This window comes from Corvus hawaiiensis, chromosome 6, assembly GCF_020740725.1.
Source record: "Corvus hawaiiensis isolate bCorHaw1 chromosome 6, bCorHaw1.pri.cur, whole genome shotgun sequence".
Taxonomy (NCBI): domain Eukaryota; kingdom Metazoa; phylum Chordata; class Aves; order Passeriformes; family Corvidae; genus Corvus; species Corvus hawaiiensis.
In genome coordinates, this window is record NC_063218.1 from 51339339 (window position 1) to 51365535 (window position 26197).

Below are 26197 nucleotides of genomic sequence, written 5' to 3' on the forward strand. Positions count from 1 at the left end.
CTTCCCACCCGTAATAACTAAAATATCCAGAGATAAGGCTGAAAGTCAATTTGTAATTATCCCTGCTGTGCCAAGACATTGCAAAAGATCCTAAGTGGAGGGTAATTTAACTTTTCAGTCCTAGCTGTTAAAAAGTAGTAAAAAGAAGGTGAAAAGCTTGGGGCATTTGTATCTCGACTTTCCAGGGAGGGGAAAAAAGGAGCTGTAATTCCTCCTCATTCAAACTGGGAATAATTTTCTCTGTGTTCTACTGAAAATGTCCTTTTTATGTTTTGAATACATTAAGTTGTTTGCTGGTTGTTTACTGTCCATGGTACATGAAGGCAATAGATCACAGTTAGCAAATAAGCTACTAGAACATTTAGTATGGAATAATTCAATTGAAATACATTTCATACATAAAGGCAACATGTGATAATTATTTGTAGTCATTCTAACTAAAGCACTGTCCTCAGAAGAAATAATATCCCTTCAGTCATATGTTCTGTGGCTTCTGTGAATGACCCATATTAATTCGATTTCTAGAAACTGGCTCTTTAGATTGGTGTTGGATAACTGCTTCCATGCTAGACTATTGAAATAAAGGTATTACGTCATTGTCCAAACATGTCTACTTAAATAAAAGTATTTGTTTGCAAAAAAGATATATATTTTAAATCTTTTACACAACGATCAGCATGCATGCCATTTTCCATTTCAGGCTAAGCATACATTTCAGATGTGGAAAATGCAAGCATGTTGAAATAATTTGAGGCATGGGTATAGTCAGATCAGTCTTGGTAATCCAGAAGGGAGGGGTGCCCAGTGTATTATTACATTTCGTGTATTATTTTTCAGGAGATGGATGCAATCAGTCATCTTCTCGCATATGGTTTGAAAAAAAAATGTCTCGCTGGCAAGTAAACTGTTATTTAAGTACACAATCCATGGTACTACAGAAACAGTTTTGCCAAACTTGTCCAAGTATTCTCACATCCTTAAAGATGGTATAAATATCATTTATGGCAAGCCGTTTACTTCAGACTATATGGAATGCCTTCCTGCTCCCCTGATCTAAGTGTCCCAGTTTGCATTATGGCCTTTATTGCTTCTGTTTGATGGAGTGATCAGTAAAAATTTAATGACACTATAAAATAATAAAAATGTCATTAATTTACCACGGATCCTGGATGCAGTGGTTGTAAAGTTACATTAATAAACAGAATATTTTTTACAACAAAAAGCATTGTTACGTGGGAACATATAAATAACACACATAAATTTAAGAGCAATTTTACTGTTAGCACACACATTATTATGGAATAGCCAATAAGTGTATAAAACATAGTATATAAAATTTTATGAAAATATACTGTGCACATCAAAAATTCAGCTTTTATCTAAGTGCAGAGAAAAGCCATTATTGTGTGCTTACTGTTTCATTGCTGTTCTTTCACAAGATCACAATTTTATATTTGTTTCTAGTCATTTGAAGTTTGCAGCCTTTTCCGAGGCAGGGGCTAAGGCTTCCTTTTGCTTTACTCCTTGCTCCACTGAATCATTCTTTTACCTTCCACACGTGAAGAAAGAATTGATACTTTCTGGCAGAACGTGACGGAAAAGTTGCTAATTTAATGCAAAGCTAAAAATAATGCCAAAGGGGTTGAAAGGCTTGCTTGGCGACGCTGGAAATAAGGGATAACTATCTAGCAGTCTATCTGTCATCACTGGGGCTGCTCCATCACTGACTGTGATAATATGTGAATATGATGGATGCCACAGCCTTGTGGCTCATAACATTTAACATTCATCAGCTCTCACTAACAGGGGTTTTATAATTTAAATATCTTTATTTAATATGCAACATCTACCTCATACATCATAATTTCAAAGCACTTAGAGAACCAAAAGTCCTGCAAGACAGTTGAGCAGACTTTAATTTTTTCAATAACTTTTACGTTTTCTGCATGTTTGTGACTGACAACGCATAAATAAGTGCCTAATCATATCACAGAATGGAAAATTAAGATTTGGCTGTTAAAAAGGTTCTTTTTTCTCATTTTTCTCATCTTGAAGAAAGGATTATTTTTACTATGTGTTCAAAGTAATAAAGAAGCACAAAGGATCTGATTTGTGTTGGGGAGTGCTTTCAGTTTCCTAATGCAAACTCCAACTGACTGTGTTGTTCTTGTCATGAGAAAGGGTTGTCAGTGTCATGGCCTAAAAATTTTTTGCTACGATTTAAAAGGAAAAACTTAAAGTAACTATAAAATATAAGCTCCACAGCCAGCATGAATATAAGAAAAAAACCTGTTCAAAATAGGGGTCAAAAATGCTTTTCACAGGGGAGAAAACACCTGCATTGTCCATAGCAGTGCACTTTATTACAAACTCATCAACATTTTCTACTAATGGAGGTTAGGGAGGCAGCAATAGATCCAGCAGTCGATGTGTATGTGTGCAAATGTAATGCATGTGTAGGTAATATATTTGTTAGTGCAGCTATGAATAACCATTTATTTTTAATGACGGTATGTCTTTTTTTTTTTAATATCGGAATATGAAGTAGAGAATCAATCCTCCTCTCAGTCATACTAGGGGAAACATGTACTTTTAAAAGATTTTTAGTCTATTTTCTCTAGGATGAGTTCAAGATGGGAGCAAAAACAAATCGCACTAAAAAGGATTTGAGCTTAGTGGGACAAATTTCCTCTCAGAATAAACATCGTATGAATATGTTGTATTTCATGGAATTGTAAAGGCATCTACCAGATAAAAGTGGTTTTAGTACTGAGGAAGATTTTCCTGTTTTTTACAGTTCTCTGAATTTGTTTAAAACCAATGCAAATATTGACCATTTTTTTCTATCACTGTAATGATGATTTTCAGTAAAAAAAAAGCAAGCAAAGGAATTACTTTAAAAGGCATTTCAAAGACTTAAATATAGCGAGCTTTGTTAAAGCTTCTCATGAATTAGGAAGGGGTTATAAAATAACTATAAATACATCTCCTTTGTTTGACAAGAGCAGGTATTTTTATGGTATAAGTGCTTTCATTTTAGTGTTTCTGAACCTTATCATGTAATTTTCCCTTTTCTCCTTCTGTGTCAAAATATTGATATTCTTGCAGAAACTTTTTCTTTTCCTTTTCTTTTTATTTTTTTGGTAACAGAATATTTTCTGGTAAAATCAAAGAGAATGAATGACTAGAAAGATATTCCAAATGTGCATATTGATATGTAGCAGGGTCTGTTGATTTTTACAGCAGAAAGGTATTTCTCCTTTTTCTGAATCTCACTCAAAGGCTGTTCTTCCAAGAACACTGCAGGTGCTGTATTAACATCCTTAAGAAAAAATCTTTTAGTGCAAATATTTTGGAAGAGAAAATAAATGTGCCAAAAGCTGTTTTCTTAGCACTGATCTTTGTTTTTATCTCAACTGCAAATCAGCCCTTTGCAATGGAACACAGTATCCTTGATAAACTTATTTTTCATTCTCTCTACCAGTCAGACAGATCCCATCCTGATGATTCAGGTATATTGTTACATTGCACAATATTTTTCAGTAAAATATTGGGCCTCTAGTATTGTACAGCCTTTCTGCAGTCAAATTTCATTTGTAACTCTTTCTTTTCGTGTGAGTTCCTTTGTGTATGTAAGCTCCTTCATCAACCATGGATTTTACAGAAGAAAACAAGTGAAGTAATTAACCAAATATAAAATGCAGAATTATTTTGTCTGCCAACTGGGAGATTCTGAGGAACTTTTAGAAATTCATTTAGTACCTGAAATACCTCAGCTGCATGTTGTGGCAAATCCAATGTCAGACTGAGCTTTCTTTTCCTCTGCAAATTAAACAGAGAATAATTTAGAAAATACATGGCTGAAGGAGCTGAAAACATGAGGAATCAAAACAATTCCTCACTTGTCCTGATGGGGTTTTGTGACTGAAACACAATGATAATAGGAAAATAATAATATTGGAAAGCAGAAGTAGTTGGAGGTGGAGCAAATGAGCAGTCAAGGCCATGTTTCATCCTGAAGAACATTTTCAAGTTTCCACCCTCTTTTAGGAGAGAATCTCCCCATGTTTTCTCCTCGTGTCTGGTATGCACAGCACAGAACTAGGTCATTGAACAATAGACTGAACAGCAGTCAGCACTCTACTTCTGCATAATGCATTAAGTATAACATGGAGAAACTGTTTGTAGAGCTGAAAGCTGGTGTTTCACGTCTGTAAATTCCAGCTGACATGACATTTAATATTGTTTCATAGTAATGAACAACAAGGTTTCATTCATTCACAAGTACAACGTAATGCCAAGTTTAATCTGAAGAGGTAACAACAAGGCAAGAGGGAAAACATGCTATGTTCCCTCAAATGAGAATGCTAAATTAATGATAACCATTGAACACTTTGCTACTGATACACAGCACTACAGAGACCACTATTGAGAGACAATATTACACTGCCTTTATAGTGCCCTTGTCCAGTAGCTGAGTGAGGAACTGGGTTAACATATAAAATACCTTTCAGTTTCCACTTTCTAGTTCCAGATTTCCTATGGAGGTCTCCAGCTCTCAAAAGCTTTCTGTTTTTCTAGGAGTGGGCATTCTTTTTAGGTTTTTTCTTTTTTTTTCCTTTTTTTGTCTTCTTAAGTTCCCTTTTCACTGAGGTACAACTTAGATTTCTAGACAAAATAATATTGGTTCTGTCCTCTATTATTCCTTATTTCAAATATTTGTCTTTGAAAACCTCTGCATAGAATTCAGACTTGTGTTTTCATAGAGGTATGAACACAAACTTAAATCTCAGAGTGGGGAAAATGTGCTTTTTTTTCATTAAAAAACCAGTGCATTTTAATACAAACTCTTCTTTCAGCTTCTGAATTTTCATGTTTCCCAAATGTTGATTGTCTTTTTCAGTTTAAGTTGGAAAATAAGTGGAAAGGCAAAGTGAGCAGCACCGATCAGCACTGTGTGCTGCCAAGAGTGTTTTGTATTTGCATGTACAATCGTTTATGCATTATGGCACTGCAGATCAAAATAATCTCAAAGTTTCTGTATATGTTTCACATTTAAAACTGATTTTCATAAATGCAAACATTCAGAATCTGTAAAAAAAAAAAAAAAAATTGTCCCTGAGCTAAAATTCTAATTAGATGCATTCATTATTTGTTCAGATTTAAAAAATAAGGCATGTATCAATGCATACCCATATGCACTGGCATATAATGAGAACTATCCTATATGGAGCATTAAGACTCCTTCTGTTCTTTTCCAGGAAAGAACAAGGTTTGAAAATTTAGGCCCGCAATTAACAGGGAAACCCAATGAAGATGGAAAAATTGGCCCCGGTGTCATCGATCTTACAAGGCCAGAAGATGCAGAAGGTGAGTTGCAATTTTGACCATGGGTTATTAACACTGCACCACAGGATGATATGGCTGAAATACTGCCAGTGTCATAAGTACTGTCTATGTTACCTTCCAGGGTAACATTTGATTGATTTCTGTCTGGATTTTTGAGGTTTCAGTAAGTCCATAACAAAGTGTGGAGGCCTGAAAAGGACTGTGTAGCCCTTTTAGCCCTTTGCAACACAACTGTTTTTCCCCCAAGCAGCTGCCAAATAAGTGTGTACATTTTATACTCTTAATATAACTTTAGGAGGTATTGAGAAAATTATCTCAGGAAGGATATATATTCCCCATTTTTTTAGTATTTAGCAGCTGTGAAGAAGGTTAGAGCATTTTCAGAAATCTGCCCATCGTGCACCAACTATTCAAGGTATAACAAGCACAATTCTATTCATAGGCAGCCATCAAATCATAATGAAAATATACTTCACATTTTCTGTATGAAAAGGCCTTTTTCATGATATAAAACTTCAGTGCACCCATTTCAGTGAGAGTTATATATAAACATATATAGATATAGATATATGTTTCAAGCCCCAGGTGGAAGTCAGTGTGTAACAGGACTGAGTTGAGTCTTGAGCAGGATTACCATGCATGCTCTGGAAGTGGATGTCACTGGGAACTTCTCTACCCTGTGATATATTAGAAGAGCACACGTACATATGTAGGAACCCTACCTGTAGGAAGTTTAATGTACTATTCAGATAAAATATTATGCAAGATTCTGCCCCCTCAATTTAGTTCTGTTTGAGAATAATTTTACTCTTTTTAAACTGGGGAAATTCTAGTTATGGCTTGAGAAGGTTAAAACACCTCTGAATTTTTCCATTAACATCCAAACATCTGACAGATCCAAAGTCTGCTTTTTTTCTTGGATCAAAAGAACAGGACCAGTAAACTTTAGGGATAAACTTTATTATTTATGAGCTTCATTTATTCATCCTTAATTGAATTTGATTGACCACTGTTGTATCATCTGTAAACAGAAAAATAACAAACAGAATGTAGGTAAAAAAATAACTTTCAGACAGATGTTTTGCAATGACTCTTTCTTCTAGAAAAAAGGAATCAAGAGATACATGGACTTTCCGAAGCACTTTTTGGCCAATCAGTTATTTATAAAGTGCTTTATAAAGAAATGTCCATCCAGCAGCAATATTTCATATTTCAACATGTTGAAGAATTTTGGTTTTTTTTGTCGGTTTGGGTGAAAAGTTGCAAGGGAATACTTACAGATACACAGTGACTGGTTTAGATGACATCAGGCCTCTGCCCCCACTGCTGGTTTAGGTAATTTCCTTCAATTCATCCATTCTCTTCCTAGTGTTCTTAATTTAGTATCTTGATACCCCTTGTGGCACTGACAGCCCCCTCTGTTACTGGATAGTGCAGAGAGAAGCTTTGCCATACGTAACCCAATCTACAGTGATGCTTTGCCAGTTTAAGGACAGTGTGCATGTCTTTCTAGAGCTACTGGGGCACTCTGAGGCATGGTGCCTTGCCACATTAGAAATCCGAGTTCATGAATGGATTCAGATTTCCAGAATTTGTTCAGCAGCCAAGAGATATCTCCGGAAAAGAGATGCTGGGTACATAGCACTGCTGATCTGAAAAAAAACATTGGCAGGAGTTCTAAACTGAGCTGCTTATTCGTCCTTCTCATAGACAAGGTGAATTTAGATATTAGCTGGATGTAAGAAAAAGACATTAAAAATATAACCTGAGTTTTGCCCCTTATATTTGGCAAGCTGGCTAAGAGATAACATTTCTCGCCTAACATAATTTACAGTGGAAGTCCATAGCAAACAGTGCTGCTGAAATATCCGCAGTTAAACTGTGGTCTCTGAGATACTGTACCATGCTACACTCTGTCCAGCTTCTAATTATCATGAAACTATTACAGATTTTTCTAGGCTTGTCAATGTTTTTTATACGTGTTCCTATTATTTTGTGCTTCCAAACTTGTCTGTTTCAGCCCTGGCCTACTAAGAAACTTGACAGCTTATTCTTCAGAATCATAGAATCATTTAGGTTGGAAAAGATCCTTAGGATCATCAAGTCCAACCCAGCACTGCCAAGTCCACCACTAATCCATGTCCCAAAGTGCCACAACTGCATCTTTTAAATACCTTCAGGGATGGTGACTCAGCCACTTCCCCGGACAGCCTGTTCCAGTGCTCTACAACTCTTTCAGTGAAGAAATTTTACCTTTATATCAAATCTAAACCTCCCCTGGCACGTGAGGCCATTTCCTCTTGTTCTATCACTTCTTCCTTGCAAAAAAATTCTGACCCCCATCTCTCTGCAGACTCCTTTCATGTTGTTGTAGAGAGTGATAAGATCCCCCTGAGCCTCCTTTTCTCCAGGCTAAACACCCTCAGCTCCCTCAGCCACTCTTCATCAGACCTGAGCTCCAGACCTTTCACCAGCTTTGTTTCTCTTCTTTCACCTCCTGTAAGAATTCCTTGTTGCATTTCATTGTTGCCACGGTCACAATCTTAGCTGAATGTCAAAGGTTCCTAATAGGCACAGTCATGTTCTTCAAAGACTTCATGCGTTTCACACCTTCCTTTCTGTATTGTCATTTTTATTTTAAATCTTTTTTTTTTTCATTTTTTTTTATACTTTTTGAATGCAGGTTGCTGTAGAACTCTTTAGACAACATTTCTGTGGTTTATGTGTGATTTTACGCATATAACACAATCAAACAGGGAATAAAGATTTCTGAAGTGACTTATTGATGGCCAAATTTTGACGCCCTATCTTTTCTTGTCAGAAATACCTCCAGATCTCTGAGGCCCAGGTGCAGTTGTGACAGAGTGAGTGGATGGCTGTTAGATCTGCCAGGTGGCTTTACTCTCATCACCAGAATTTTAGGACTTCAGAATTAAGAAATTAACTATATTTAGAGAAGATGTTAACAATTTGTAGAGGGTTCTTTAAAAGTGGTAGTGGGGGCAGGTGTAAGAGTGGGGCAGTGGTGTAGCAGATTCTTTCCTGAGCTAAGGATTCCAAATTTAGTCCCGCTGCTGGCCATAAATGGGGGAAATGCAGTTTGGGTTGTAGTCCGATCCCCCCACTGGAGTAGAGGAAAGGGGCTGTGGAAGTGCACTTTCACTCCCTACCTACCTGCACATTTGCATTTCCATAGGAAACTAAAGTGTGCAGAGATATGGTGCATGTCTGTCCATCCCAACAGGCATTTGAGATGGATCAGATCTGGGAAGTGCTCCTGATTCCCATAGTTTTGACACAATGTTTAAGGTTCATGTAATTTGTTAGAAGACATATCAGCAGACTTCTGCTTTACAGAATGCCTTTGTAACAGTATCTAGCAATGATTTCTCTCTGCTCCTTACATCTTTTCTATAACATATGGCGGTGATCTGAGTATGACAGGATCAGAGTCATGTTTTCCTGTAATTTTAGGAGTGCTTGTGGTACTGGCTCATTGATCAGAAGTTGAAGCTACAGATTTTTTTTTTTTTGAGTCATGAATTGTAAGTATTGAAATTCTTTAAACTTAGAAATTAGACAAATATGAAGTCGTATAGAATGATTTTTTTTAACTTGTATTAACTGCCCTATTGAAACCTTTTTAAGATTAATTAAAGGTAAAATGTAATTAATGGTAGCTAGTTCTACTTTCAGAGATAAGTTGTCTTCAAAGTTTGTTTTGCTCATAATGAGCTAACAGTCATCTGAATAGAGGCCTGAAAATCATTAGCAAGAGTTTTCTATTAAATATGACATAAACCAATATTTCTATTACTTCCTTAGCCACCAGCAGGATGGAGCTAACTATGTTAAAAATCATGCTCAGACTGTATTTAAAACATTGCTACTGACTGTGACACCATTGATGAATAATCCACAGCTGTTAGACTTGTATCATTACCTGAAATCCCAGTTGCCATGTTAAAATATATGATACATTTGTAGTTAGAAAATTCAAAAACATGATTTGAAAGCCTCATAAACATTTGGCGACTAGTATCCAAAATTATAAAGAAGACCCAATTAGAGAACTAAACAAGGATTTTTTTCCCCTGAAACATTAACATTATAAAGGAAACATAATTCTTTCTGTAGGTGGCTTCATAATTCTGAACATTTGAGATTGTTAGTATTGAAATATAGGTAACAGGGATGGACACACCCAGACATCTTTAAATGCAGCTATAGCCAAACACTCTCTTGAACATGACTGACAAACATCAGCTGACCAGAGTGTGCAGAGTGTAGTCAGGACTCATAGGTAAGCCCTGTTTAAATTTCAGGTCAGAAAACCTAAGTAATACTAAAGTATTTAGCATACAAAATACTGAAGTATTTAGTTCTCAGTTATTGAGGATATTGGATCATGTGAACAATTTTTTTTTTGTTCAAGTTCTAGAAAAAGATTTTCCTTTCACAGATACTCAGATTTGGGTGATAGTGCTGTTCCTTTTGAATTGTAAAATGTACACAATGTTTATGGATCCTTCTGGTTTTGTGGTTGTGGTCACATTCTTTGGAAATTTGAAGGAAGTGTATTAAGATTTTGTTTTCTACTAGATAGAAATCTGCGGGGGAGACCTAACCTTCCTGTTGACGATTACTGATTTTACCTTAGCTCAGGTTGCAGTATGGTTTCCTTCAGCAGTCATATTCAGAGATTCAAATCCCATCAAGACTTGATCCTCATTCCTGCCAAAGAATTGAATCTATTAAAGTGTAATTTTCTTGATTGGATCCTAGGCTCAGGGTAAAAACATCTGAATGTTATTGTTTTGCCACTATCTCACAGTGGGATTTTATAAAAGAGAAACAACTTATCTGTGTCTGGTTTTCCTTAGTGAAAATAAGATGCATTGCAAAGCTGAATTAATTTTCAGAAAGCAAATAGAAATAGATGGAAATGCCTTATTAGTGCTTAACATTTAGTTCCATGTTCATTCATGCTGATATTTTAGAATCAGAGGCTTGTGAGTTAAATATTTGGCCTCACAGTTTGCCATTTGGGACAATGTACAAAAAGAGTTCTGGGTCCTCATTTGATGTTTTCATTCAAAATTTTCACACTGCAGTTTTCTTGCTTCAGTAAAACTTGTGTTCAGCACTTGCTGCTTCTTTCTTGGACACTATTCTACCAGTGTGTGTTAAGCATGGACCTGAAGGGTAGGTACATGTCTGCTAGTTAGAAACAGTTTTAAATAATATGGTGGGATCTGTCTACCTACTTCATCTGTCTGTGTATTTATTTGTCCTTGTATTAGACTAATAAGATTTTTCAAAGTCTCCCAGAGGATAACTTTTGCTATGAAACCTGGCTGTCAAGTTAGTTCTTAGAGTCCTCAGCATGGGATTGGCACCAGCCCATCTCCTTAAATTCATTGATTTAGTGCCTGTGTCCTCCCTTGTACTGCTTGCTGTCTCATACTTCAACTTGTAAATTCCTTGGGTTAAAGTTGTTTTCTATATTTCAAATCACGGTTTGAGACTGCACAGCTTTAAGCCTTATCTGTGTGCTCCTGGTGTCTTTGAACCATGCTCCAAGTAAACTAAATGCAAGCCAGTTGCAAGCTGGATAACCACTGGTAATTGTCTGGTTCCAGTAGTAAGGCCTAGCTTGATCTTATTAATTCTAGTTCAGTTTTCAGTCTGAACCTGGTTTTGGACTTGAATCCAGGCTTGGAGGAGCACAAGCTCACCTTATCTTTTAGAAGTATTTATTTCAATTCATTAGTAAGCCTAAGAACCCAGTTCTGCAGCATTTCAGAGGGTGGACTTGTTGTCCAGTGTACAAAGTCAATGATCAAGATTTCCTGCAATTAACAGTGTGTCTTTTTATGTCCATAGAATTAGGCCTTCCCATTCATATTTGGCTTGGGCTAGTCACATTGCAAGGAATGTTGTAGCACAATGGGATATTCCACCTGTCCAAAAGTAAGGGAAATTAAATGGCAAAGAAAGAAATGGTGTTAGGCCTTATCACAGACTTAACTGGTTACATCATAAAAAATGAGTGGTTGAAGTGGCATCATCGGCAGTGAATGTGGAAACATGCAAAGGAGAGGAATGAGTTAAGTGACGAAAGACAGGGAGTCTGCAGTGTAGAAAGAATCTGGAAGAAATATGAGAAAACTGAGATACAAGGGGTTCTCTGAGGCTGAGGAGAAACTGCCACCAGTTTCTGTCCATCTGTCAAAGTGTCATTTTCTCCCTCCCTGGCAAGAAGAGAGCAGGCATCATGAAATGGGTTTTGCACATCTATTAGGTGTATTATTAAAGAACTTCTACCATATGCTCAAAGCCTCAACAACCTCATATATGCCCAATAGCAAATAATTGCTTGTACGAAAGGGTGAGGGTTCCTTCTCTACTTCAAAAAAGTTGGCTTTGAGCAGCTGAAGAGGCAGGTGAAAGGGAACCATACATTTGAAGGCAGATCAACCTTGGCAGGCTGCCAACACAATCCAAACTTGTGAGGTAACTTGTTTAACACCCTCCTGGGCAGAGGTGTAAACATCAGGTAGCAGAGGTAGGGTAAAAGCATCACCTACTTTTGTGACAGTGCTTCGTAAATACCGGAGGAAAGAATTCCTCTCCATGCCAGAATTTGTCGCACATAAATATTTGTAATAGTTGCTATGGCAGTTGAGAGGAGAAAGATGAAAATCAGAAAACAGTGAAAGCTGACTGAAAACAAAGAAATGTATCCAGAGACTAAGCTCGACTACTGGAATTTTTATTGCCCTGAGTTCTTATTATAGGCCTTTGATTGCAAAAACACCCCCCAAACAAAAAACGCCCCAACCAAAATCCAATAATTGTATCTTTATTATTTAAAGATAAAATAGCTTATTATCTTAATTAGCCCAGATGCTGAAAGGTGGCCTTCATTAGCTGTAGTTGCCATTTTTAACATCCATGAATCTGACTGTGCCTGACACTTGGGTGATATGCTTAAATTTTCCAGAATAACTCAAAACAGATAGGAATCTGGGATAAAGTACTTAGGCACAGCATTTCAGTTGTCTGGGATGAGATTCAGTGCTTCAGCCCTGGAGTAACTCAACACCTACAAATGGGTTAGGAATAAGATCTCTTTAAGAATCACCCCATCACTTTTCTGATGGCAACCACTTCGCGCATCTCATTGTTGCCAGCATCCCCATATTATTTTGGAGGGGGAACTGAAAAACCTGTGCTGGGAGTGTGTGGACTGATCTTTCCATAGCATTGAAACTTATTCCTCTCAAGACACTAACATTTAACATATAGTATGCTTCTCATTTTCAGAATAACAAATCTGGGTATCCTCCACAACTGCTAACTTTTGATTTTCAACTGTCTTAGGTATTTTTTTTCCCTGCTGTTAAATATGAGGCTTTCTTGTCTGACATTTCCAAGCTGCATTAATTGATTCTTATAGAATAGTATCTTGTTGCTGCCTGCTCCAAGCTGCCCTTCTCCTCCCTGGTCAAACAAGCCAGGATTTGCCCCTGCCATGTGCTCTGAACTCCTTTGTTCCAAGGTGCGCAAAACTGAAAGTAACTCAAACTCTGTAGCAGTGTCTGATTGGCCGGTCACCCCGGGTCCGCCCCCAGTCCTCCCCTTTCCTTTCTCCTGAATAAAAGAGGACCTCAGAGCGGGCCTGCCCTCTTTGGCTCTGCACCCCTTTCTGCCAACACTGTCTGTGTGTCTCTGTCTCTTATTGAAAGCAGCACTATAGCATAAGCCAAGAGCTGTATTTCTCCCTCTTTGCTTCTGCTGGTGGTATTGGCTTTGCAGCTGCCCTTTGCCGTTCTTGCTGAAGGGCCAGGTTGCTTGTGCCGTCCCTCTAGACGACTCAGGCTTCCCAAGGCGCTGAGACTGAGCGCTAGCCGGTAAAAGCTGTGAGTATAACCACAGTATCTTTATTTTCAAAAATTCCACTTAGAATTTCTGATGTTGTACAATCAAGCACTCTTACAATGCCCTGAGTTTTACATAGGGGTGCCTATTAACACAGTTATGACTAAGAGCTTTTCACAATTTCCATTATATAGTAAAACATTATTTTCAGGAATTTAGAAGGCAGCTGTAAAAAGCAACTGTGGACTGCAGTTTTACACAGAAAATCTTCGCCCATGAGAAAATTATTGTCACAAATGCTGAAAGCATCAGTCAGTTTGCGTTGCTATTTTTAGGTGGACTGACTGAAAAATTAAATATAGTAACTCAGTGGTTTAAAACATTTTTTCACACTCATGTACAGCCACCAGGTGTAAAACGCCCCATGATCCTGATTCTCTGAGGGTTTCTAGCTATGACAAAAGGAGCTTGAAGCTCCATAAAATAGGTTAAAATTTCCAGGCACGATTGAATTTTCAGTTGATGGAGAAAGTCACCATTATATCATACTGCAAGAAGGAGAGAGGAACCTTGCCCATCTTCCTTAAATCCTTGAGCACAGGGAGTGGAGCAGAAACATGAATACACTAAGGAAAGAGCATCATACATTCTGGCTAAGCATGAGCAATTGGTCCAGATTCAAACAAGCCCTCTTTGTACAACTGTCTATTTTTCTAAGTCTAAAATGCGTACCATTTTCTCCTTCAGGAACCTCAGTATCTCAGCAGTAGAAAAATGTTTAGGATCATTTGCCTTTCTTCCATGTAGATATGCAAAGTGTCTAAGCAAGTGCCTAGCGAATAACTTCGTAGCAAGGGGAAAATATTTCCTTAATTTGTACTTTGATTTGATTTCACAGGACCAGTGCTCCAAAGTGTGTGTAGTGTGAGCATTACAGTGTCTTCACAGAGTCTTCAAATAAAGAATGGTTGTGTTTTCAATTTGGAAGGGGTAGTTTCACAGGAATTAAAAAAAGAATGATCTGTAAATTTCTGTCTAAGCCCCTATTTCATGGCAAATGCTTTATTTTTTATCCAGCCAGGTAAATGTCATAGCATATTGAGACATGCCATTGCCATATTTGCAAAAACATCTTCCTGGTTTTGCTTACAAATCCCAAAAACACAGGGGTACCTTATTTGAAAAATTAACCTGAAGAACAGCTCCTGTTATCATGCTGCTTTTGTTTCTCTCTCTTCATGTTATATTATTTACTAATTATATTATCAGTTATTGTAGTACCAGCACACCATGTGAAAGGCAAGAAGAAATGGCATATACCTATCCTAGCCCCAGATCCTTGCTAATTACTGATGTGATATGACAAGTGAAAAAAGCTAACGCTGGATGGAAGGAATTAGTTATATTGCTACAAAGAATGACATTGCATCATTCAGAAAGTGACAAATTATTGAAGATTGAATGCAGGAAATGGGTCACTCAAGCAGTGACTGCAACACATTTTAAAATCTTTTGCTAAGTATTCTGCATTTCTTAATACCACGTAATTTGAGGGAGGTGGTTTTGTAAAACCCTGTTCCATTGTTAAACATAATTCCCTTTTACAAACTACATTGTACTTAAGCTTTTAAAAATCATTGTTTTGCTAAAGAACATGTGCGCCAGCAAAGAACAGTGTTCAGCTACACCTTGAACAATGCATCCATCAAATATGAAGTCAGACTGCCTTCTTTCTCTGTCCTTAATTCCCGTCTGTCATTTCTCCATCTTAAAACAAAACAAAGCATTGACTGAAGTATGAATGGATCACTATGGCCCTTGTTCAAACAGGACTTTTTCAACAAAAAAGCTTTTTGGGATGACTGAAGACTGCAGAATTAGCCCCTGTGTTTTAAATTAATGTTGTGTTTTCTGGATGTTCTAGGTGACACTCATGTCATGAGAAATTTGAAATGATGTGAATAACAGCTACACTGGCAGTAAGGCTGTTACTTTTATGGAAACATTTTTATGTTAAATAGATTAGTGAATTCCTCTTTGTATTGCTTTGACTTTGAATATGATTAATATAGTAACAATAATTGCTTAGCTGGTAGACAGCTGCTTTTTCTGAAAAATCAAATCAAATCCATAGATCTTGTCAGGTACCTGACAATAATTGTTAGTATTGTTTCTCTTGGGCTGGGCTGTTTCATCCACAATTTTCCTTTCTGTGGGCCTCTATTTTCCCCAACTGAATATGAAATAAAATATCAAAGGGAAACAACAATAATGTTTGTAGGAATGTAGATGGTTGTTAGGTCTGATGACTGGCAATTCCTTACTTCTGGCATCATTACTTAGGCTGAAAAACTTTCAACTTAAATATGATTCATATTTCTGTTCTATCAATAACATTAATGTCAGAATGGGGTTGTTAGCATTTAATTAATTATCTGTGAAGGATCTTGAAGTCTGCAAGTGGCACAAGATTGAAAAATATGATGACACTTAAACACCTCCCCAAATTTATAGTAGAGGCTAATTCTTCATCACAATTTCTGTATAGATGTTTCATGGATCTTCACTGAGTAACTATTACGTTAGACCATATGTGTGACTATGTCAGCCACCAAGAGCTAAAGTCAGGCCTCAAGCTCTAATTAATTCAGTTAATATCCCATGTAATTTAAAGCATTATTGTATTGTTTTAGCTATATTCCATGCCAAGTTTCCATGAGGGTTAGCATTTTTTAGAATGTGGTCAAGAAATCTAAATTGTTTGTGTAAGCCATCAAGCAAGTAGCTACATTTAGCATTTTTAATTCATTTAAATAGTACAGATTTGGACTGTGGAGCATGGATGTGCTAGTGGCTTATTTAGAATTATTGTTTTGGTGTTTATTAGGACACAGCTAACAATTCAGCTTTAAACACTGGTGAGTGAACTGGTGGAGCTGAGAACAGTTGCTTTGATTTCACACGCAGCAGATATTCCACTCAATTTTAGCTTTAGACTTTCAAATGGGGAAAGATGTATATGCAGGTTGTGAGTATGGCTGTGAAAACTGGTGCTGTGTTTTAATTGAGATTAAGTATTTGCTTGCATATGTAAAACAAATGTACTAAAAAAAGTAAACTCGCTGCCACCAAAACTGAAAGCAAGGCACTCTGGAAAATATATGCTGATATATAACTGGCTAGAATTTCCTTCATTTTGCAAAGCCACGAGCCACATGCATCAGCTCACCACAAAGTCATTAGGTCTTTTTAAACTCAGATGAAAAACATTAACAAATACCACAAAAGGCTTTAGTATGGCCCCTTTGTTCATTCACATATGGCAGTTTATAACTCCTGCACCACTTGGGTCGTGTGTTTGTTTAAGCTGCCTCCATCAGGCCAGCCCTGAAAGAACAAAAGACATCTTGAGCGATCCTAAGCAGGAAATGGGCTAATCTAAACATGGCTTGTGACACTATAAGTAGAATAGAAAGGGGAGGGATTGATTAGTCATTAATGTCCAATTGACTCCATATGGATGTTGCAATAATAAGGCCTTTTTCAGTGCAGTAGCAGAGTTATTGAATTAGAGGTTTATGTTTCCTCAGAGCTGACCTTAGGGAATTCCCGGTTGGTTCTTCTTGTTGATGTTTTAAAGAGAATGGAGTCTCTTAGCAGCAAAAAGAGAAGTCTTATCATGACCAAGTGTTGCTTGGATGTAGCTAACCTGTGCTACAATATATTCCCACCTCTTAGTATTTACTTAGCACATTTCAGAATCCTTGCAGGTGAAAAAATTTAGAGGCCATTTAAATATTCCAATATTTAACAAATTGCTTGTGGCTTTCCTAGTTTTTCTTCCCATTCATTCACTGACATGCAGCCTGTAGGAAATGCTCAATGCTCAAATTGCAGCTGAATAATATTTGTGTAGCATTTGGAACAAAAGCAGCCTGACAAACAGAACATTTGTGTCACCCTTGTTCCAAACCTAGCTGTGTTTCCAAGTGGGTTTTTTGTCAGTGATGACAAGACATGCCAGTAAAGACAATAGTTCATGTGGTACCCATTTATGTTGCCTCTCTTGCTGATAATAAAAAATGAGAAAGTCTGAATGGTGTTGGGGATGAAGAAATAAGAGACAGGAAAGGGGCAAAACAGATAAATGTTACTCTACAACTGCTACATGTTGCTTAGATTACAGTGAAGTAGTAGTAGTAGTAATTCTTGTAACTTTCTCTAAAACTGATAACCCAGAATATTAGTTAAATGGCTACTCTTGTGTTCTAAGCTTCCCAAAGCTTCTCTTTTCATACTAATTTTTCCATATTTGTCTTTTTCTATTTGATTTTAAATACTGCTACATTTTTCACAAAGGCTGCATTTGTCTGTACACAGGTTAAGAGCAGCTCAGGGGACAGCCAAGCTGGTTTTTCATGCTCCCTGTTTTTATGGCATGTCCATGTTTATGAGTAACCCATCTCTTGCGGTAAAAGAGTGACTCCTTTTTGCATGTTTATCAGGATCTGGTCTCTGCAGTGCTAGTTGTGTTGCCACAGACAGGGACAGATATTTTGGAGGTCAGAATCAGTCTTTTCCAAACTAGGCAAATATGTCACCTCAGCTTAATGAATAACTGATGATCGGAGCTTTACTACTAACCAGTCTTTTCATGCCAGGAACCTAGAAAGATTGTCTTTATTTCTATGTATCCCATCTTGGTGTGTGTCCATGGAAGACGATCTGCAGTATATTCCCTAGATTAGCCAGATTCATTATCTGGGGGAAGTCAGGGGAAATGTATCACTTCAAACATGAATCAATGGCCATAGTGTGAAGAGTAATTAAGGAATAACAGGGTGACTGATAAAAATCTCTTTCTTTTTGCTATCACGTCTTTTCTCTCTCTTTTCCTCATCTTTTTCTTAGCCTTTTTTTGCTCCTTTCTATTACATCTACTATTGTTTGTTTTCTGGTAACATGTAAAGCCCCATATCGGGTTTTGTTGTAGATGATGTGCAAGATGGAAGGTAAACTCATATCCCAATAAAGACAGTAGGATTAACCCTACTATGGCCAAGATTTCAGAAAACGTGCTGAGAGATGGTGCCTGCTGTAGAATTCTTTTCATCAGTAAATGTAAGAAAATTAGATAAAGGCATGAACGAATAAATAAATAAATAAACAATGTAACAATTGTTATTTTATGTTTCTTAACATTTATTTCACATTAGGATATTTGTCTTTCCTGTTGATGATCAGATTCTTTTATCTTTCTATTTTTCTCTGACTAGAGATCTCTTTAGAAATGAAAATAGTGTTTGAAATTATTTTCATGAAGCTGCAGCATTTTTAGATTTATTGTGGTGTTCTTTGCCTCAGTATTTCCCCTAGAGTAGTGTGGAATCCAGCTTTCACAGAGAGGTTATATCCATACATCCACAAAAAAAGATCATTCTTCTTTAATCTGCTTTTAGTTTTAAATCATCAAAGTTGTAACAAGTTGAGCAAATGAAAAGGATCTAGGAAGTAAGGCAGTGAACACGTCCAGAAGCTAAAAGTGTCACTTTGAGGACAGCCCCTGTCTTTAGGCCAAAGTATAGACTTTGCCAACTAAGCCACTAGGAAAGCCAAACTGTACTGCTTTTGCAATAATTGTAAATTCTGACCAAGCTCTTAATTCTGAAAATCCCTCCTCCTGTGATTGCTGTATGAACAGTAACTGGCAGGTAGAGCACTAGTTGCCATAGAGAGAAAATTACCAAATTCCTTCTCTCATCTTGTCCTTCACTGGTGGTACATTTCCATTTTATCTGTTATTTTAGTTATTAGAATTTCCTGAAAATATTTTCAGAAAGACGTAAAACACCTACTTCTTTGCACTTGCTTATTTTTTTTCTTTATATATTTCAGGTGTCTCTTTCAGCCTCCGTCAGTATGAACTATAATTATCACAATAGGAAAAAACCCCTTACTTTGTTAGATCTGTTGAAATTGTTTCTATAGGGCACAATAATGTCAAAATATCTGCTTGACAGGATGAAGTACCTAAGAACAACCAGTTTGAAAGCTTGTTCTTATGTGTTTCAACTTGTAAAACCTCACTGAGCGTGTGTCTTTCTATCATTAGCACCTCATTTCTAATCTGAAAAGGTACCAAGACCTTCTGGCTCCCCCCGTAGAATCCCATGCTACAAGAACTATTTTACTGTAATGCTTTATATGCTGAATATAATTCTGTGGTTCTGAGACAGAAGAGCATGAAGATTATATTGCTTTAGTTATTTGCAGAAATTCATTTTGCAAATGCTTTTGTGATGGCCTATAGGTCAACTTGCAAATATTTCCCCAGAGATCAAGCTCAAAGAACGTCAACTCTTTGGCTGTTTTTTCAAGTCCTTCAAGTATGGACTTGCATAAAGCGGGTGCAGCCAGAGTTGACCTTCTTGGGATGGTTGTAATTTATTACTCCACGTAAGAATTGTTTTCTGACATAACCTTTCTCTGAAAACAGATTATTTATGGTCATTTTCTGCCTTCTTTTTATTTTTTGCCTTTGGTTTATTTTCTCTGTTGGTTCATTTTCATTCTATCTAAATTAGATATTAGAATTAAATTCATTCTATCTAAATTACAGATTTAAAAGCCACCTATAATCTTTCTCTCAGTAAAACTACTTTTTACCTGCATTAGGATTGAAAAGTCCAAAATCATGTTAGAAAGGGCTAAAGACAAACTTCCTTAGCTGTATTGAATAAGTACCTTTGTGAAAGTAAGAGATGGAAAGACATCCTATGGATTCAAATATGTCTTTCCTTTGTTGTGGGTAAAGCAGCTGAATAAGAAATTATAACTTTTGCATAAATAATAATTTAATTTTTTTTTCACCGGCTTCCTGAGTGCCCACATACTAGTAACATATTTTTATTATGTTATCTTAAAGGATAGAACAACATGTTACATGCTGTGTTTGACTTTTCTCGAATTATATATCTGTCTCAACAAATATTTCAGTGTTGACTTACTATGTTTGCAACTTATTGAAGTTTCTAAATAAATACATCCTCTCTCAAAAAACACCTTTGCCATGTTTGTGGTCCAAGGCTTCTGGCATCAATGGACAGAGCCTCATCAACCATTCACCCCTCTAAACTGGCCCTACCTGCAGGTCCCTCTGCAAAAGTGCCCTTTGCTTTTGCAGTAAAAAGCTGACTGCAGCCTCCTGTAAATGCAGAACACCTGTAGCATGGTGCTTAACTTAGAACAGTGTTAAAACAGTTTTGCAGCTCACATTTGCCGCAAACCTGTCCTCTTTTATGTGCACGCATGTTAGTATACAAATTGCCAAATTGGTGTCAGTTGTAAAGTAATGGCATTGGAGGCATCATAAATTACCCCGGTGATCCTCAGGAGAAGACACTGCTGTATGCGAATGAGTGTTTTGCTCTCAGAGTAATGTATGTCTTCATCTGGCCCAGTAGTCAGCATATTGCCCTGTGTTGATGGATACAGTCAGCTTGAAACTACACTACATTTCACTGCACAATAAACATGGCTGTCAACACCATATAAAGCAAAATCAATTTATCCTGTATGGTCAGTGCGTTTTAAATGAAATTAATGTACTGTGGACCTGGTGGCAAAAAGGTAGTGTATTAGTTATGCATCCTCTATTTTAGGGGCCTTTTTTCATGTAAATGTGTTTCTTATATAGAATTTTTAAAAAGGTATGCCTATATAATGCTTTCACTCTGAATTAGGAAAATTGGTTTTTGCACAACTAAAACTTGTGCCTGTATTCAGTAAATGGCAGTGTTTTGTTTTACTTACTGTAAAGAATTAATCTTATATTATTTGGCAAATAAATTCATGTTAGTAGCTGTAATAGTTTATAAAAAAAGGAGACCTATTGCTGTACTAATTTGTTGTCAAGTATCTTGTTTTTTCAAGGTATTAAATTATATGATCGGTTTGATGAGGTCTAAGTATGTGAGTCTCCCACTGTAAACCCTTTTTGCCTTTTTTATAGCTAAGATATAACTCTAAAAACATATATTATCATTACAATTGCAGAAGTTTTTTCCAGTAAAGGCATGCCTTGGTAATCTGTTTCTCCCATAGTAACTAGTTCTGCACTTCAGCTCTGTGAACTCTAAACCCCCATGAGGCTTTACTGTTTGTGGTCAAGAAACAGGGCTGGATGCATTCAAAAACCCAGTTAAGGCTGGCATTAGGTGAATTAATGGCAGATAAAAACCAGGACATTGGGATACACTAAAGCACAGCAGGCATGGAGCTGGAGTTCTCGTCTCCCACTCCGGAGGCTCCAGGATTCTGTGCAGGTACCTGTTGGAGGCAGACAGTTATATTAGATATATGTGGTCAAATGCTCCAAAGCACATCTAAAATTCAACCAAAGCAGATGCAACTTTAAAATATTCAGCTCCAAATGTTATCAGATCCATTCAAAAGGCAGCATGTACCTGGTGCACTGTATAATCCATTTTATGAAATATTTGGCTTCACTGCTGAAGCAGCAAAGTCATTGTCAACGGCTTGTGTCAACAGGCCTACATAAGTTTGGATTCTCAAATGTAACTTTCATGTGAGTTTTTTTGAGCATTCAGATCATGTGTTTTATGTTAAAGTCCCAAATGGAAACTTTATCAAATCTCCATGTCTTAATTGGAGAAATACCAGTGCAATTCGTTTCTTCAATTTGATGTTGGGTCATCTCAGATGGGCAAGCCTGGCCAGTTACACTGAGACCACTGGTTGTCCCTTCTCTCTCTCTCTCTCTCTCTCTCATAAATCTGGCAGCAGAGAGAGAGAGACAGAGAGCAAAAGAGGCTAAAATAAGCACAGCACTTAAAGCACTTTCCTAATTCACGTAATAATGCTTTGCATCCATCTTGTTTCTTCCTGCCCTGACATTACAGGGAGTAAAGCAGTGAATGGCTCTGCCGCTAAACTACAGCAGTATTATTGTTGGCCAACAGGAGGGGCCACGGTGGCTGAAGCCCGGGTCTACCGGGACTCGCGGGGCCGTGCCAGCAGTGAGCCCCACATCAAGCGGCCGATGAACGCCTTCATGGTCTGGGCCAAGGATGAGCGCCGGAAAATCCTCCAGGCCTTCCCCGACATGCACAACTCCAACATCAGCAAAATCCTAGGTAAGTGCAAGGCAACGGGCAACAGGTTGTGCTGGCAGGTTTAGATTCGATATTAGGAAGAAATTCTGTACTGTGAGGGTGGTGAGGCACAGGCACAGGCTGCCCAGAGATGTTGTGGGTGCCCCCTCCCTGGAAGTGTTCGAGGCCAGGTAGGATGGAGCTCTGAGCAACCTGGTCAAGTGAAAGGTGTCCCTGCCCATGGCAGGGGGTTAGAACTGTATGATCTTTATGGTCCTTTCCAACCCAAACCATTCTACAGTTCTATGAACTTCTCTAATTTTAGGCCTTTTTTCTGGGAGATGTTCATCGAAATTGATGTTACTGAAACTTATACAAATGAAGATTCATGGACTATATTAATTTTCATTCCCTTCCTTTTCCCTTTCTGCCCCTTCTCTAATGCGTTATAGTCTCAACAGCACTCACGACATGCTTTAAAGCTTAGCAGCATTGAAAAGGAATGTTTTGTGAAATCTGTTGCAAGAGTGTGTCCCCATAAAGGGTTTAATTGCTAGATCCCATTAGAATGCACCTGAACTACAAATCACATGAATGCAAAATGGAACTTGATAGAATAAATACTGGGATAAAGTTAAAAAAGTTCAAAATCAAAGGTTTATGTCAGACAGTGCAACGTCAAGGAAAGCCGGCATAGTTCAAAAGACCTGTACATGCAAACCTCACATCCAAAATGATGTTTGGTTCAAAATGTTGCAATATTCAAAAAACTAACCACTAGAAGCATGCAGTTAAAATATTGCTTAGGTAAAAGACACCTTAGTTAATATTTAATTTGTATAGATTGGGACAATTGGGGAATATTCCATGGATTATATTTTGCCACTGTGCAAATAAATGGACTCATTTTTGAGAAATTTTGATTTGCTTTTTAAGGCCCCTTGAGAGAATTAGAAACATACGTGCGAATGAGTGGTGAAATGTTAAAACCTATATTTGCTTTTTGAGTCTTTGAAGTGAAAGACAGATTCCAAATGTAGCTCATAATAAATAAAAGTAAAAATCAAGTTTCCTCTGTAATCATTTTATTGTAAACTCTGAGTTCAAATACATTCTTAGCAAAGTTTGTTGCATGTTAGTTCAATCAGAGGCAAGAATACATAGAAATAAATGTTACTTTGTCCTAAAACTTCCAAAATCTTTCTTAGTAGTTCTCATATTTTTGTCTACCATATAAGTGAGTTGTATGAATAGCCTTTCAGTTTTGTATAAAACCTTCACTGTTTCAGTGTTGGCAGCTGTAGGGAATCTATATTATTTGTGTGCATTCTGTGAAAAAAACTATTAGGAGCATAGTAACTGTATTCATTAAAATGTAAACTTCCAGCATAAATATTTCAGAAGTGCCAGCAATTGAGTGTTTGTTAACCATGGAATTAACCTGTCAGTATCTGCTCTGCCACAAATAAGTCTATGTCCGTATAATATCTGTGCAACTTTTCCAGGACAATGAGAAAAGAGACTGAAATATTAGAACTGACACAGAATATTGCTGGCTACAGATAATATTTATACAACTTTTCCATTTGTTGATGTATGAAAAATGTTGGTAAAAGAATAGCTTCCACCCACGTTTACCACAGCTGTAATCGTTTTATTCATCTAAAAGACACCAAAAAGCTATTTTCTGCATTTCTTATTCCTGTCTCTATTCAAGTGTTTAGATAGCTCCTTACAAACAATACAAGAGATCTGAATACTTTTGCCTCTTCCTGTGTACACTGTGTTAATTTTTTAAACTTTTTTTTTGGTGCAGCTTTCAATGAGAGTTTACAGGACCTGAAGAGGTGTATATAGTTACAATGTGCTTTCTCTTTTACTTTTTATCTTTCCAGTGTGAGTTTGTGAAATGTAACTTTCTCTATTCAGTTCTGTGTGCTTATTACATCTGGCCAGAAAATAATATGCATAATAGGATTTAAAATAAGTATCAGTATTATGCCAAGCTTATATCAGAAGTTCAGTAAATTTAAAACACGCAGACAGCAAGGGATTGTTCATAACTTTGCTGAATCTAGAAGGTTTGATCCTTTTTTCCTGCCACATAACAAGTTGTTAGTATCTATTAGCTGGAGTGTATAAACTAAATTCTCATAAAAATATCAAAGACGCCTGTGTCCCTAGGCAATGTATTAGGCTTTTAACAGTGAAAGTATGGCTGCAGACTTTCCTTAACCATCATACTGTGCGTGGTATTACAGAGGTATGGAATTACTCACAGATTAATGCTCTTGTTGTAAAAAAATTAAGTAGTCTGTTTTGCAGCACGAGGCTGAGATTTTGAGACATAACTATTGATTTTAAGTGCACCTATTTAATTGAGATTTACATATGCTTGGTCTGCAGCAATATCTGAAAGTCAGGGTTCCTTTAAGGTGTCTCAGGTTGTGCAAGCCAACATATGTGCAGAGTGATGTAAATTTAAATCAATTTATTTAACTAACTTAATTAAAATTTATTATGGCGAGAAGGCATGTTGAATGGTGTATGTGTAAGGCTAAACCTGCTTTACTTGAGCACTCACTAACATTTTGTGTCATTAGGATCTCGCTGGAAGTCCATGTCAAATCAAGAGAAACAACCTTATTACGAAGAGCAGGCACGACTAAGTAAAATCCACCTAGAAAAGTATCCTAATTACAAATACAAACCTCGACCAAAACGTACCTGCATTGTGGATGGGAAGAAACTGCGTATTGGCGAATACAAGCAACTGATGAGGTCTCGAAGACAGGAGATGAGGCAGTTTTTTACTGTAGGGTGAGTACAATCGCTGTAATTGTTTTCCAAGACAGAGCACGTTGTTTGAAACCAAATAGACTTATCTGTTTAAGTCACTGACTAATGTCATTTAGAAGGAAAGGATTTGAACCGGTAAGACCTTATTAAAAACATAAGATGGAATATGGAGCTATCAGCTTGCCACTGAATGCTGATTATGAGACTGATCATGGAATTCTTTACAGTCAAAAGAAGTTGTTTCTCATTAGCCTGAAAGGTTTGAATCATGTCTTTTGTGAGTTTTTAGTAAGCTAATCCATTCTGGGTTAGTAATGACTCCAGCATCGTTTCCTAAATTAAGAGAAGAACAAAGACAAAACCACAAAGGATTATTCCTCTGTAGAATAAGGAATCAGGAGAGGGGGAAAAGGCAGAGGAATAATAGCAGTTGTGTGAGGAACTCACATGAATGAATGATATCATGGTACGAAGCTACTAGGAATTTTGTTATATATAGAAGTGTGGAAAAAAATATTTTTTAAAAAGTAAGTTTTAGAAAGAGTCTTTCAAGTAGTGCATAGATAGACTGGGTAGATTTATAACCCAAAATATATGGCTCAAAAAGATCCTGGCACAGTTTTAAGAACATTGTGTGTGTTTTTAGCGGTATTTCCTCTAATGTTCAGCAGAGAAAGCAGCACTATGAAACATCAACAGGCTAAAGATAACAAAAGTCCAGTGAAACAACTGCACCATAACTGATTTCTCTCTCCTGTTTTTTTTTCTTTTTATGAATTAATCTGTGATGCTCAGTGCTCTAACACAATGTTTCTGGTGATTTACAAAGAGTCTAAAAGCTGTCTCCAGTGCCAGCCTTTCCAAATTCCCAATGTTCTGCTTATTTCTCTAATCACAATAGTCTCCTTTTGTTGGTTACTTCACTACCAGATAATTGACCTTGACGTCGATTATGTGCCCTCATTTTTGGCTTGGGATGCAGAACTCCTGTTGCAGTCAATTATTTTGTGGTACAGCCTGCAACAATGTGGGCTCTTTCTTCAATCAGTAAA

The 26197-nt window shown here is 37.1% G+C and overlaps 1 protein-coding gene across 8 annotated transcripts in view; it reads left to right on the top strand.

Annotated features, from left to right (window-relative positions):
- Window positions 1-26197, top strand: part of SOX6 (SRY-box transcription factor 6) — a 373677-nt gene that overhangs the window by 334377 nt on the left and 13103 nt on the right. For all 8 annotated transcript variants that reach the window (XM_048307281.1, XM_048307282.1, XM_048307278.1 and 5 more), the window contains 3 exons: window positions 5262-5370; window positions 22155-22388; window positions 24950-25166. In XM_048307281.1, the coding sequence (XP_048163238.1) occupies window positions 5262-5370; window positions 22155-22388; window positions 24950-25166 (560 nt within the window). The remainder of the gene's footprint in view (window positions 1-5261; window positions 5371-22154; window positions 22389-24949; window positions 25167-26197) is intronic.